Source organism: Tarenaya hassleriana, unplaced genomic scaffold (assembly GCF_000463585.1).
Source record: "Tarenaya hassleriana unplaced genomic scaffold, ASM46358v1 Cleome1, whole genome shotgun sequence".
Taxonomy (NCBI): domain Eukaryota; kingdom Viridiplantae; phylum Streptophyta; class Magnoliopsida; order Brassicales; family Cleomaceae; genus Tarenaya; species Tarenaya hassleriana.
The window spans coordinates 760,570-776,087 of record NW_010960187.1 but is presented as its reverse complement, the minus strand read 5'-3'; the positions used below and the strand labels follow the sequence as shown (position 1 = coordinate 776,087).

The 15,518-nt window shown below is 39.1% G+C and overlaps 2 protein-coding genes across 3 annotated transcripts; both read left to right on the top strand.

Annotated features, from left to right (window-relative positions):
* The first annotated feature begins 786 nt into the window (after positions 1-786).
* Positions 787-1,643, top strand: LOC104816020 (sigma factor binding protein 2, chloroplastic-like). The gene has a single exon (XM_010544716.2). The coding sequence runs from the start codon at positions 970-972 to the stop codon at positions 1,405-1,407; it is 438 nt and encodes a 145-aa protein (XP_010543018.1). The 5' UTR covers positions 787-969; the 3' UTR covers positions 1,408-1,643.
* Positions 1,644-7,739: 6,096 nt separating this feature from the next.
* LOC104815890 (arginine/serine-rich coiled-coil protein 2) lies at positions 7,740-10,570 on the top strand. Of its 2 annotated transcripts, none has more exons than XM_010544526.2 (7): positions 7,740-7,907; positions 8,088-8,235; positions 8,527-9,234; positions 9,358-9,501; positions 9,720-9,811; positions 9,926-9,994; positions 10,204-10,570. In XM_010544526.2, exons 2-7 carry the CDS (start codon positions 8,100-8,102, stop codon positions 10,528-10,530), a joined length of 1,476 nt encoding a protein of 491 aa, XP_010542828.1. In that variant the 5' UTR covers positions 7,740-7,907; positions 8,088-8,099; the 3' UTR covers positions 10,531-10,570. The 2 variants fall into 2 exon arrangements, with proteins under 2 accessions (XP_010542828.1, XP_010542901.1); XM_010544599.2 differs by having other exon boundaries at positions 7,741-7,907; positions 10,241-10,481.
* Positions 10,571-15,518: the final 4,948 nt, after the last annotated feature.

Here is a 15,518-nt window from a genome sequence, read left to right as displayed (position 1 = left end):
CTCTACTTTTCCCGGGTGCGAAACACGCGCGTACCCGTCATGAAGTTCCCTTTTTTTTTGGTGTTGGATACATTATAGCATTTTCTTTTTGGGCGAAAGGGGTTGATATACATTGAGTCATTGATATAACACGAGTTGTAAACTTGTCACACATATAGCTGACCTGTCACGGTCCATTGAATCATTACACATATAGCTAAAATAAAATATAAAAACTATATTTCATCAAATCTTATGCTAATAAACAGCATAATTTTTTTAATCCGAAAATTGACTACACCTTTAATCCAACTACATCTCTCAAATAACTAGAGAAGTCCACATGAATACACTCTTCCACATTTGGATTTGAATTCGAAATAAAAATATACTGTATATGCTCTTTTAGACTACTTAAATTTGAATATTAAAAACGTAATTATCATAATTTCTAGTATATAATATAAGATATTTGATCTTACTAAACAAAATCTATAATTTAATATACTATCTGTACTTTTAAAAAAATATCGTTTTAGATTTTTTCACGATTATTAAAGAAATATAAAAAAAAATCATAGAGTATTAAATGGCATTCTCATTAATTTTATTGAAGTTAAGTTTTTTTTAATTAAGAATAGAATTGCAAATTTTCTTATAAAATCACCTAAAAAATCTAAAACAAGCATCTAATGAATAATAAAAAATATTCTTTAAAACGAAATTTGACCCGGAGGGGTATTATAATTTATTTCGCAGCAGCCATCCGGCGTATAAGCGCGTGGGACCGACGCGCCGATAACAAAAAACACACACAGAAGACTTCGAAGACTTAATCAAGTCCTGTCATAAATTTGTTCCTTTCCCCCTTACATTGCTGCATCTTCAAATCCTCACCTCTCTCGTTCTTCTTGTTTCTCCTCTCTCCCCTTATTTCCCGCTCTCCCCCTTCCCACGACAGGAACTACCCTTAGCTTATCGCCGGAAAAAATGGAGGCGAGAGCGGTCACGGCCTTACACATGCAGAGGAAATCGACAGCGAAGAAACCGGCGAAGCAGGCGAAGAAGAAGACGAAACCCATCAAAGTGAAGTACATATCAAATCCAATGAAGGTGGAGACTTGTGCCTCCAAGTTCAGAGAGCTTGTGCAGGAGCTCACCGGCCAAGACGCCGCCGATCTTCCACCGGGGCAGCCGATTTTCGCGGCGGACGCCTTATATCCGGTCACCGCATCCGTCGTGGCGGAGAATCCGGTGCCGGAGTTTCAGGACGATCAGGAGCCGTACGATGGGGCGGATCGTGTGCTTAACTATTTTGAGCCGTTGGATGGCGATGTGTTCGTGCCTTACGTGTCGGAAAGTTTTTCTGGGTGTTTTACAAATGGGTTTTGTACTGTGAACGCGCTAGGAAGCATCGACTCGGTTTAATGGGTTGGATTAGGGTTTCATCAACAAAACCTATAGCCTTTTTTACATGAAGCAAAATACGTGACAGTATATACATATACATATGTATGTATATATTGTGTACGTTTTCCATTTTTATGTAACATGAGATTACAATAGATATAACGAAATAGTAAATATAACAATAAAATTTTGTAAGAATACTGAACGCCAGAGAATGCTTAGGGATTCTTTGGTGTGTCTGCATCTGCAAGTTAGCACATGTTTCATCCTCTCAAGTACATATTCTGCAGTCCTCGATTTCAGTTTTGCTTGATAAATATGCGTATATACATATATATATATATATATGTATGTATATATACATACATACATGTTGACAGTTTAACCTGTATCTATATCAGTTTTGTGTGGGTTTAGATCTATATAAGTTCAATCTGATTCTATATAGCTCGCAAGATTCATAATATTAGTTTTAACTCATAACCATTACAACTTGATAAATATTCGATGATAGTTACCTAAATTTAGCTCTCAGAATTACTTATCCGTGTAATTTCTATTTTAAAAGGTTTTAGATTTAAACATTTGTTGGTTATAATTTTTTAAATTAAAATAACCGAATGTAGGCTGATTATAAAAATAAAAACGATAATATATTTAAAAAATACTTATTTTTTTAAATAGATTTGTCGAAAATTGATACAAAATTAATAAATATAAGTTTTTTAAAATAAAAAATGTGTGAAAAAAATAATATTGATTACTGAATAACTTCTGTGATAACGGGAGCTTTTTTGGTTAATGGTAACTTTTAATTAATTACATAATTAGAATCTATGAGTAACACATTTAATTTAGTCTCTAAAGATAATATGTTAAAACTCGGTGTGGCTCTTTGAGAACAGAGAACACACCCTCCATGATATGTTTGGTCCTAATAGTTAGATTAGAAGATAATGCCATATTAATTTTAAAATTATATCGTTTCTATCCATTATTTTTTTTAATCGTGCCTTTACGAGCCTTTTGGAATTATTCGACCGTTTGGAGAATTGAAAGCGTCCACTTGGTACCATATTAGGCCAAAAGGCATCTTTCGACTACTGTTTCTCAGCCGACATCCCCCCTTTTGTTATATCAAACTTATGTTGCATCATTTTTACACAACAACTCTACTTTTATCTAATAACCCTCATATTATATATATATATATATATATATAGTGGAACACGTTTTGACACAAAAAAAAGCATCATAACACAATTTATCACTTTATTCTTTGGACGGATCAGATGAGATTTATTAAATAAAAAAAACGATGCCCTTTTGATCGAACAACATATGCGAGACCCATTTTGATACAAAAATATTAGTTCGGATTTTTGTTTTCACATTAAAAAAATCTCGAGTTTAGATTACAATTTTTTTTAATGTGTGTATGTATGAGTGTGAATACCTTTAATAGCAAAAAATAAACCCTAGTTTTATATTAAAAAAAAAACTTATCTTACAAAATATGCCGATATTTCAGTCAAAGAGTTTGTTAGCAGTTAGCATATAATCAGGGATACTTTCATAATTGTGATTTGGTGTATCATTCTATTTCCTATTTCTCCTCTCACGTAAACTGTATATAGCACCATGTACTCTCTCATTTGTAAGTCAAGCAATTATTATTTTTCCAAATCACCACATGGTATCAAGAGCCTGATATTGTCTCACGACAAAAACCCAGATTTTTTTTTCCTTCTCTTTTCTCACCTACCCTAGCCGCCGCACACAGCCATGGCTTCCAACTCTGGCTCCGGTTCTGGCACCCTTCCTAGTGACAATGTCACTCCTCATAATCCGGCAGATCCTGGATCAACATTGATTAATATCAATGTTTCAAATGTCTCTAAACTCAATGGGACTAACTACATCACTTGGAGCATTCAACTTCAAGCATTGTTGGCTGGCTACAATCTCGAGAGTTATCTCGACCTGACGTCCGCTCCTCCACCGACAGTCATTGCCAACGACACCATCACATCGAATCCCGCCTATACCCCATGGTATCGGCAGGGGGGGGGCCCCTTAGGCTCCATCGCAGCCTCTTGCCAACCGTTGGTTGCGACTTCCCCGTCATCTGCTGCTGCCTGGAAGTCCCTTGCCGACACCTACGGTCGTTCGAGTCGTGGCCACGTCAAGCAAATCAAAGAGCAATTGCGTCGCCACACCAAAGGCTCCAAATCCATTGACGAATACATGAGATTCTTCAAAATCAAAGCGGACGAGTTGGCCTTGCTGGGGAAGCCACTAGATCATGAAGATCTAATTGATCTCATCCTCGCGGGTCTCGGAGATGAATACAAATCGGTCAAAGATGCAGTTCATGCACGAGACACATCGATCTCGTTCATCGAATTACACGAACGATTACTCACACTCGATGCAGACTTGGTTGTCTCAAGTCCCTCGGAGATCCCGATGTCGGCGAATGTCGCTCACACAGGCAGCCGCCCTCCTTGGCGTCCGAGAGGTGGCCGACACAACTCGGCTCCCTCTGCTCGACCGGAGCATCAGACGCAGACATATGCACGAGGTTCACCTCGTCCATATCTTGGAAAATGCCAACTCTGTGGCGTCCAAGGCCATAGTGCACGCAACTGTCATCTGTTGCCCTCGCCTATTCCTCGTCCATCAGATCAGTTCTCGGCCCCTTCACCTGGCTACTCTCCATGGCGTCCTGCTGCAAATCATGCGGTTGTACCTATTTCTCAGCCCTCGTCACCTTGGTTACTCGACTCCGGTGCTTCTCACCACGTAACATCTGACTTGGCCAATCTTTCACTACACGCCCCGTACACTGGAGGAGACGAGGTCGTCATTGGCGATGGCTCGGGGCTTGCTATAACACACACCGGTTCCTCGTTGCTCCCTTCTCATTCATCTCCTCTTAAACTACATAACATACTTTATGTCCCAACCATGCATCGTAACCTTTTATCCATTCATCAACTTTGTAATTCGAATAACGTTTCTGTGGAATTCTTCTCTCATTTCTTTCAGGTGAAGGATCTCAACACGGGGGCAACACTAGCAACCGGGCCACTTAAAAATGGTGTGTATGAATGGCCAGCCTCTTCCCTGTCCCATCCTTCCCCGAATAAGCCATTGAGTCTTGCATTATCGAGTGCTAAGACGTCCATCTTCGAGTGGCACGCTAGATTAGGCCATCCGTCTCGTCAAGTTCTTGATTTTATTGTTTCCAAGTTTTCTCTTCCGCTATCATGTAGTCCTCGTCGTCCATTGTCTTGTGAGTCTTGTCATATCAATAAAAGCCATAAAATTCCTTTCTCCTTGTCTTCGGCCACTTCTTCCCGACCACTAGAACTTGTCTATTCGGATGTTTGGACCTCGCCAATCTCTTCTTTTGACGGGTTCAAATACTACGTGATCTTTGTTGATCACTACACCCGATATACTTGGTTTTTCCCTCTCCGCCAAAAATCACACGTCTCGACCATTTTCCCTCGGTTCAAATCACTTGTCGAAAATCGTTTTCAAACCAAAATCGTCACCCTCTTTTCTGACAATGGTGGAGAATACATAGCCCTTAAAGAATTTTTATCCACTCATGGAATTTCTCACCATACATCTCCACCACATACACCGGAACACAATGGAATATCGGAACGCAAACACCGACACATTGTGGAAACCGGACTCACTCTTCTTACAAAAGCATCCATGCCCACCGAACTTTGGACCTTTGCCTTACCAACGGCGGTTTACCTCATAAATCGTCTACCGTCACCTACTACCCAAAATCGGTCACCCTATGAATCTCTGTTTACCGAAAGTCCCAACTATTCCAAGCTTAGAACTTTCGGTTGTTTGTGCTTCCCTTGGCTACGCCCTTATTCACCACACAAACTTCATTCTCGGTCGGCTGCGTGTGTATTCGTTGGGTACTCACTTACCCAAAGTGCCTTTCTTTGTCTCCATGTACCCACATCTCGTGTGTATGTTTCTCGACATGTCGAATTCATTGAAAACAAATTCCCATACTCATGTCATCTCTTGGACTCTTCCTCTTCCTCCGAAAACACTTCTCCATCACCACCATTATCAACATGTATACCATATCAACCCGCCATTCATCACACCACGCCCACACCGGAGTTGCACCCCCGTTGTGATTCAACACCAATAAGCGATGAGGTTCCACAGCAACATTCTCCTCTTTCGGCTGCATCACTACCGAACCCATCACCTGATCCCTCACCTACCACATTGCATTCCCCATCAACCACTACCGAAACACAATCCACACAACCTAACCGAAACACACATCCTATGGTTACGAGATCGAAAAATCAGATTTCGAAACCAACCACCAAATTCAACCTCTCGGCCATAATTGACCCAACCACCAACTTGGAACCGACGTGTGTCTCTCAAGCCCTGAAAAATCCAAAATGGCGGAGTGCAATGGCTGATGAGTTTAACGCTCTCATACGCAATGGGACATGGAGTCTTGTGCCACCGGACACATCCTATAACGTTATCGGATGCAAATGGGTGTACCGAATTAAACGCTTACCTGATGGTTCTCTTGACAGGTATAAAGCGAGGCTTGTTGCAAAGGGATTCCATCAACGTCCGGGCATCGATTACAACGACACATTCAGCCCCGTCATCAAGCATGCTACTATACGTGTTGTCCTTAGCATTGCAGTAACCCGAGGATGGACCCTCCGTCAACTTGACGTCAACAATGCCTTCTTACAAGGAACGCTCGATGAGGATGTCTATCTCTCTCAACCGCCAGGCTTCGTTGATCGGGATAAACCGTCATATGTGTGCAAACTTCACAAAGCACTCTATGGACTCAAACAAGCTCCAAGGGCGTGGTACAATGAACTTTGCCGATTTCTCCTTAACTCAGGATTCATCAATGCCTTATCCGACACGTCCTTATTCATTCTCAACCGTGATGGAGTAACCATATATGTTTTGGTCTACGTTGACGATATCATCGTCACAGGGAACAACACGACGGTTGTTCAAACTGTTATTGATGCTCTTGCTCGCCGGTTTTCTATCAAGGATCTTGGGACACTAACTTACTTCCTTGGAGTGGAAGTAACTCGGACAAAGAGTGGAATTCTCCTTACACAAAAGAGGTACATCTCCGACATTCTCTCTCGTCACTCTATGTCCGCAGCGAAACCAGTGACCACACCGCTGCCATCATCATCAAAGCTGAGCCGTACCTCGGGATCAACACTAGATGATCCATCGGAGTTCCGACAAGTCTTGGGGAGCCTCCAATATTTGCTCTTTACTCGACCCGACCTTGCTTATGCGGTTAACAAGTTGTCTCAATACATGCATAGCCCCACCACAGATCATTGGCAAGCATTGAAGCGTATCCTTCGATACCTCAATGGCACGAGATCTCACGGTACACTTTTATCCATATCATCTCCTCTGACACTACATGCATTTTCGGATGCCGACTGGGGAGGCGATCCCGATGACTTCACGTCTACGGGAGCACATATTGTTTACCTCGGTCGCAATCCAATCTCTTGGTCGTCAAAGAAGCAAAGGTTTGCGGCTAAATCATCAACGGAAGCTGAGTATAAGTCGGTCTCATCCACTGCATCTGAAGTACAATGGCTCACATCCTTGCTCATGGAACTTGGCATCACACTCCCCTCTATACCGGTCATCTATTGCGACAACGTCGGAGCCACCTATCTTGCGGCCAATCCGGTCTTTCATTCGCGAATGAAACACGTTGCAATTGACTACCACTATATCCGTGGTCTTGTCCAAGCTCGAAAGCTCCGTGTTTCGCATGTTTCCTCCATGGACCAGCTAGCCGATGCTCTAACCAAGCCTCTACCTCGGGGACGCTTCGAAGATCTTCGGAACAAGATCGGACTCGCCACCGCCACCGATCTTGCGGGGGCATGTTAGCAGTTAGCATATAATCAGGGATACTTTCATAATTGTGATTTGGTGTATCATTCTATTTCCTATTTCTCCTCTCACGTAAACTGTATATAGCACCATGTACTCTCTCATTTGTAAGTCAAGCAATTATTATTTTTCCAAATCACCACAGAGTTTGTATGGATTTCTTGTTATCTTTCTCTAATTCTTTAATTATTAATTTTTGCAGAATATATTTTTCCATCTGCTTAAAAATAAAACCGTAAATAACGGGCGAATATTCATATTCTTCGAGAGAAGCTCATTGGGCCAAAGCAGGCATCTAGTTGGGCTTTTGAAGCCCATCTAAGCTGTCCTCAATGGAGAAAGCCGCACAGAAAAATATCTTCCTACGAACCCTAATTTCTAAGAAGGGGGGAAATTTTTCGTAGAGGGTCTGATAGAATACATCAAACGCTTCCCTTGTTTGACACTGGTTCCTGATTCTGGAATCGATTTCCAAATCCGTTTTTTTTTTTGGTGAAGCTATTTTACTGGCTGAATCTCCTCGAGTGGTCGTTCACGCGACGGTGAGCGAATATCATCTGTTCATTTCGATTTCGATTTTTACACATTTTACTTGTTTTTGCGAGGCCATGGATTTGGTTCGCTTGTAGGCGTTGTCTTATCTGGGCATACTTTCTGGGATTCATTTGCTCACACCATTTTCGAAAATTGACCTTTTGTAGTTTATTTTGGCTGCGTTTCAGTTGCCATCCTTCATGGACACCGAAATGGATTCTCCCGCGCATGATATTGGCGATAGTAGAACTGCGTTTCGTAAGCCTTCGAACGATTCAGCTAACAGGAAGTATCGTCGCCGTTCTCAAGTTAATGATGGGTCCACTTCATCTGATGGTTAGTTCGTATCTTTTGGTCTTCAATGTCTAGCTTGAGATTGTAGCATATCCGAGGATCTAAGTATATGGATTGGATAGTAAGCCTTGTAGAATGATGGGTTAGTATCAACACTTATGCTCTGAGTTAACTGAGAGAAAGTAGCCTTATCTCATGATTATCCAACAAGTAAAAGTTTACAGTATGATGCTTATTTGTGGTTTCCTTTTGACGTACGTATCCTCGAGTCACCAAAACCTTTGTTCCGTTCCTTGCCATGACTGAGATAGATCTGTTGCTTCCTTTTTGTAGGAAGCCCTGAGTGGTATCGGAACTCTAGCCCGAACCATTCTAGGGGAGATGTTAGAAAAGTGTCTGAGCCAAATAATGCAAGGAAAGATGATAGGAGAGAGTCAGACAGGGATTATGGCCGTACTCGTCATGGTAGAGGCGATGACTCATATAGACATGACAGGTACTCTAAGCATGAGGATAACAAACATGAGAAGGATGCAGATGAAAACAGTAGAAAGTATCGATCATCACCTTCTCGCTCCAGCCGTGATTCGAGGGGTGGCCATCACTCTGATCGTAGAAGAGTAGAACCTGAACATAGCAGGTCAAGAAGTGATTCGGATCGCCATTCTCGAGACAAGTATAGCAGCTCTGGACATAGAAGCAAGGATCTCGAGAAAGGTGAAGAGCAATCATCCAATAGGGCAGGATCTGGTAGGAAACATGCAGACTCAAGATCCTCAGAGAAAGAGAAGGATTATGCAGGGAGCAGAGATCGTTTGAACGAGAAAAGAGATTACCTTCGGAGTTCCAGTGATCGCCAATTCCGTGATGACAAAAGAAAATATGAGGACTCTGACATGAACAAGGAGAAGGACACTCGTTTCAAAAGTCCAAGAGATCGCTTTGAAGATAAAAGTGGTTTTGCAAGTGAGAAATTAGATACGCAGTCTAAGAAACTGAAGGGTTTTTGTTCTGAAAAGTTTGCTGATGGAAAGTCTGACGGTGATTCTTCTTTTGTTTTTGTCCTGTTCTTTGTGACTCGCTGTTATATTCTATGCTTATTCAATTTCTGTGTTCTACACATTACCATTTTTAAGCTCCATGCTGATAGATTTATTGCTGCAGCTGAAGAAAAACTGCTGCCAAGCTCAAAGCCAGCTATAGTTGTTTGTGAGAAGAAATCGACCGGGCAATCATCTTCTAAAGAACCTGGACTTTCTGGTGACATAGATGCTGCTAAAGTTGCCGCGATGAAAGCTGCTGAAATGGGTAATTATCAAATATGCCCTTGGTTTATGGCTTCCTCTAATTTCTTATGATCTGTTTATCGTTTCAATTAGTTTTGTCAAGAAATTCATTGTCATGCTTCATGTTCTGGTATGGACATGCAAGCATTCTGCTGTTAAGAAAGTATAGTTAGAGATCAAAGTTCCATCATGTCTGCTTCTGTTTTTTTTTTAGTTTACGGTTTTTCCTTTATTATGCAGTGAATAAAAACCTTGTTGGGACGGGTTACCTAACCACAGATCAAAAGAAGAAGCTGTTGTGGGGAAATAAGAAAAGCGAGGCTGCAGAAGAGGTAACTGTAATGAACTTTGGGGATTACTAGAATTTAGCTAATAGCCTAATAAAGGTATATATAAAAGCCTTATTTGTTTGGCTTATTTGTACTTTTGTTCTTTTTTCCGGTTAGACTGCGCATCGTTGGGATTCTGCACTAATCGGTGATCGAGAACGGCAAGAGAAGTTCAACAAGCTAATGGTAAATCTCTCATCTCCCCTTCCATGCTTCATTTGTATTGCCTCTCCATGTGCTACATTGATGGCCCTTTTCCCTTTTTCGACCACAAACCGATGAAAGGGCATCTCTAATAAGGCATATTACTGAATTTCAAACTCTTCTCTGTCACAGATTTGTACAATTTGATTAAAGATTCCCCCATTAAAACATCATACTAACACATTTTTTAGAGCCTGAGGTTGCCTTGGTACATATGGCCAATTGTAGGGTGTGAAGGGCAACACAAAAACAGAGGAGGACCCGAACGAGCACGGAGTCCGTGCAGAGAAGCAGAAGGAAATGCAGATGGATCTGGAGAAGCAGTACACAGCTGGACTTCGCCGAAGAGATGGACGTACTGTCGGATTAGGTCTTTGATCCTTAAACCACTCTCCTCTTGTTTTTTACGTAACGGGTTTTTCGCTAAGCCCTTAATTACCATAACTCTACACTCGATGCGTGTAACAAGTAACCAACCGTGGTTTGAGAAACTCAGTTTGCCATTTATCTCGGTATGATATTCACGGTATGTTTTTTCGTGTCGATGATTTTGTGCTTTGCCCTCTTGTCGGGTTTTGATTAGTCTTGGATTGGATTGAACACGTTTTTGGGATGTGGGCATAATAAGGTTGGTCGGGGAGGCGACATAAGTTAATAGGGGGGACCTTGTTTTTAGGGCGTTTTGCTTTTGATGGAACTCTCGAACCAAACCAAACCAAACGGACTCAGATCTCTTGTCTTTTAACCTTTGGAGTTTCACCATTTCCTTATCTCTCCCCCCAATAATGTAGGGATGGGAATGTGATTCCGAAATTTCCAGTACTTGATTCGCAGATCGGGTATTCTAATTCGGGTATCCGCCTATCGATAGTACAAGTGACGAGCAAAAACTCGATTTTTGGGTTTGGATTCGGGCTTCAATGGATACTGCTAATGGTCTCTTGTTTTTGTAATGAATGCATATTTTGAAATTGGGTTTGGATAATTCTGCGCAATGGGTAGAGAACCCTTAGCCAAAATTCGGATGATTTAACAGCGTGAGTCAGTAGTAAGTACTGTGCGAGGTCATGAACAGGGGAAATAGCTGATATACCCTCTTGCTGCTATTTGTACTTCTGATGATACCCTCAAAACAAAAAATTAAACAAAAAACACTCTTTGTCGACAGTTAAAACACAAAAACCCTCAAATATTTATGAAAAGACCAAAAACCCTTCTTTTTTTTTTTTAATTTAAAAAATTCAAAATAAAAAATAAAAGTAACAACTTCATTATCTTCTCTCGTGGTTCTTCTCTCTCTCCTACCTTTCACCATTTTTATTCTCTCTCTAAAAAAATCACAGATTTTTATTGTTAAATCTCAATTTTCCTTCAGTTTTCTTTAAAAAATTTCGTTTTCTCTTTAAATCTTAAACTAGATTTGAGATTCAAAGAAGAAAAAATGACGATAACAAAGAACGTAACTTCAAAATCATCTTTATTTTATTTCACTTTTATCATCTTCATCCGTTCCCTCTCTTATTTTCATTTTTTTTTTCAATTTTTCTTTCGTTCTCTCTCTCAAAATCGTCGAACTCTCCTCCCTCTCTCGTCGATTTGTGCCTTAAATCTCGATTTCTCTCATAAATTTCGTTTACCCATCAAAATCTTAGGTTACATCAGAGATTGAAAGAAGAAGTAACGACGAGAGCAAAGAACATGATTCAAGTTCATCTTCCTCGTAATCTTCGAACGAGAATGAGAATTGTATGGTAATTAAATTTTGATTTTTTTTCAGATTTGTTTGATTTTAGATTTCTTTCAATTGAATTGAAGGTGGCTTCGAGATTGATCGATAAAAGTATTAAAGTTTTGGATATTTTTGAAAATTTCGAGATTTTGAAATAAAATGTTGTGTTTGTGGTCAAAATTGAGTGAAATTGATGAATTTCGATCACATGAGGATTCGAAGGATAAGGTCACACGGTCAGACCATAAAGCATTTGAGAAAGTCAGGACTGGATACATTACGGAGTCCAAGTTTCGAGAAAGAGCTTTTGTCACACGGAATATGGATTACAAATATTGTAAGTTTATACGGTCACATGGTCACACGGTCACATGATCACACAGTCACATAGTCACATGGTCACACGGTCACACGGTCACACGGTCACATGGTCACAATGTCACACAGTGATATCTGGATAATATTGCTGACATATGTTATGTCATCTCGTTCCGACGGCGTGTCTCTTGGGTGGATCAAAATCTTTATCTGATGGTGATGTACTCGACATTTAGTATATGGAGGGACTACCGCAAAATGATAACGATTGTGAATATAGTGTTTTTGCAATCAACTATGTTGAAGCGATTTATAGAGGTAAAGAACATACGTGGGGCCCCTTGCTAGGGGACGACAACGTCATCCTGATCCGTGAGCAGGTGATGGCTACAATATTTATCCGTGGTAAAGTTCAGAGTGTTAACTTTTATTTTACCAAGTGCTTTGTTTATTTTGTTTTGAACCCTAATTATGATTTTTTTTATGTATCCAGTCCTGACTTTCTCAAATGCTTTATGACTCTGACCGTGTGACCTTATCCTTCGAATCCTCATGTGATCGAAATTCATCAATTTCACTCAATTTTGACCACAAACACAACATTTTATTTCAAAATCTCGAAATTTTCAAAAATATCCAAAACTTTAATACTTTTATCGATCAATCTCGAAGCCACCTTCAATTCAATTGAAAGAAATCTAAAATCAAACAAATCTGAAAAAAAATCAAAATTTAATTACCATACAATTCTCATTCTCGTTCGAAGATTACGAGGAAGATGAACTTGAATCATGTTCTTTGCTCTCGTCGTTACTTCTTCTTTCAATCTCTGATGTAACCTAAGATTTTGATGGGTAAACGAAATTTATGAGAGAAATCGAGATTTAAGGCACAAATCGACGAGAGAGGGAGGAGAGTTCGACGATTTTGAGAGAGAGAACGAAAGAAAAATTGAAAAAAAAAATGAAAATAAGAGAGGGAACGGATGAAGATGATAAAAGTGAAATAAAATAAAGATGATTTTGAAGTTACGTTCTTTGTTATCGTCATTTTTTCTTCTTTGAATCTCAAATCTAGTTTAAGATTTAAAGAGAAAACGAAATTTTTTAAAGAAAACTGAAGGAAAATTGAGATTTAACAATAAAAATCTGTGATTTTTTTAGAGAGAGAATAAAAATGGTGAAAGGTAGGAGAGAGAGAAGAACCACGAGAGAAGATAATGAAGTTGTTACTTTTATTTTTTTATTTTGAATTTTTTAAATTAAAAAAAAGAAGGGTTTTTGGTCTTTTCATAAATATTTGAGGGTGTTTGTGTCTTTGACATGTGAAAGAGTGTTTTTTGTTTAATTTTTTGTTTTGAGGGTATCATCAGAAGTACAAATAGCAACAAGAGGGTATATCAGCTATTTCCCCAGCTGGACAGGGGAGGCATGTCTAGCGGAAATAAACATGAACATGACATGATATAGATATATTATATATGTGTATATTTTTTTTTTGGTTTAAGTATATATATGTGTATATTGCAGAGCTAATTTAATATTTTCTTTTTTTATAGGGTCGAAATGACAGCAAATAAAGTGACTTTTATATTACATTTTTTTATAGAGAAAAACTTGGTGGATTAGTATTTTAATGAATTACAAATATATTTATAGATAGTTATAACTCTAAATATATATATATACACACACATTACTATTTCTATATTATGATCATTGGAAATGAATTCATAGAACAAAGGTAACAATGTGCATATCGTTCATGGATTACAACAATAATACGGATCACAATAGATAGGTCATAAAGGTTACATACGGGCACATAGTCATATGGGTCACGAGCCATTAGGATAATGATTGACATAGATCATTAGGGTGATAAGGTCATATGGTCACACGGTCCCATGGTCACGTGGTCACACGGTCTCATGGTCACATAGTCACATAGTCACATGGTCTTTAAAGCCTAACATCGTATATTGACAAAGTGTTACGTGAATGGTAGGAGAACGTCTACAACAGGAGGAGAGAGAAACCGCAAAATGATAACGGTTGTGAATGTGGTATTTTTGCAATAAAGTATATTGATGCAATTTATCTTGGTAAACAACAAACGTTATGTCCCTTGATATGTGCGATAATGTCTCCATGATTCATGAGTAGTTGGCAGCCACAATATTTGTTCATGGCAAGGTGACGAAAAAAACGTGAATTTTTTTTTTACCAAGTGACTTATTTTTTGTGTTTGGACATTAACTATGACTCCCTTTTTTTCGTCACCTTGCCATGAACAAATATTGTGGCTGCCAACTACTCATGAATCATGGAGACATTATCGCACATATCAAGGGACATAACGTTTGTTGTTTACCAAGATAAATTGCATCAATATACTTTATTGCAAAAATACCACATTCACAACCGTTATCATTTTGCGGTTTCTCTCTCCTCCTGTTGTAGACGTTCTCCTACCATTCACGTAACACTTTGTCAATATACGATGTTAGGCTTTAAAGACCATGTGACTATGTGACTATGTGACCATGAGACCGTGTGACCACGTGACCATGGGACCGTGTGACCATATGACCTTATCACCCTAATGATCTATGTCAATCATTATCCTAATGGCTCGTGACCCATATGACTATGTGCCCGTATGTAACCTTTATGACCTATCTATTGTGATCCGTATTATTGTTGTAATCCATGAACGATATGCACATTGTTACCTTTGTGCTCTATATGTCCACTTTGACTATTGTGATAGATAACTGTGTGATCCATGACTCAATTATATTCTAAAAACACTTAAACACAGATTTGATATGGATCTATGACAAAGCTTAGTAAATAATAAAAAAAATATATACAAAAAAACGTTAAAACCATCAATATTCATAAAAAGACGGGGATTTTCGACTGCCGCTTATATATTTCTAAGTTTATGTTTGATTTCATACAGATTTTGCTATGATTTTGTCAAAATTTGAGGAAAAAATCCCAATTTCAGAGGAGAGAGAAAATAATGTAGAGAGAGAAAGCTTCAATCGAAAGAGAAGAATGGAGGAGAGAGAAATCCTAGTTTTGAGGAGAGAGAATACTGATTTTTATTTTAAAAAATAAATATAAAATAATATTATAAGGTTATTTTGGTCAATGTACATTTGAGAGGGTATTTTGGAAGTAAATTTTTTTTTTGGATAGGAGGAGGGTAGATGTAGAAGTCCATTTAGCACATTGAGGGTAAAAGAGATAATCCCCCTCATGAACAAGTAAAACATGAAAGATTCAACACTTGTGAATATACATCTTCTCATTCCGCATCAATCTCATGGCTGACAGTTTTGCATTCGCAAAAAGGAAAGAAGAATTGAAATTCGAGACGCGTAAAAAAAAAGGTTTAAGCAGCAAAAAAAAAAAAACACTTCTTGACTTCAAAGACAGAAAAGGGTGT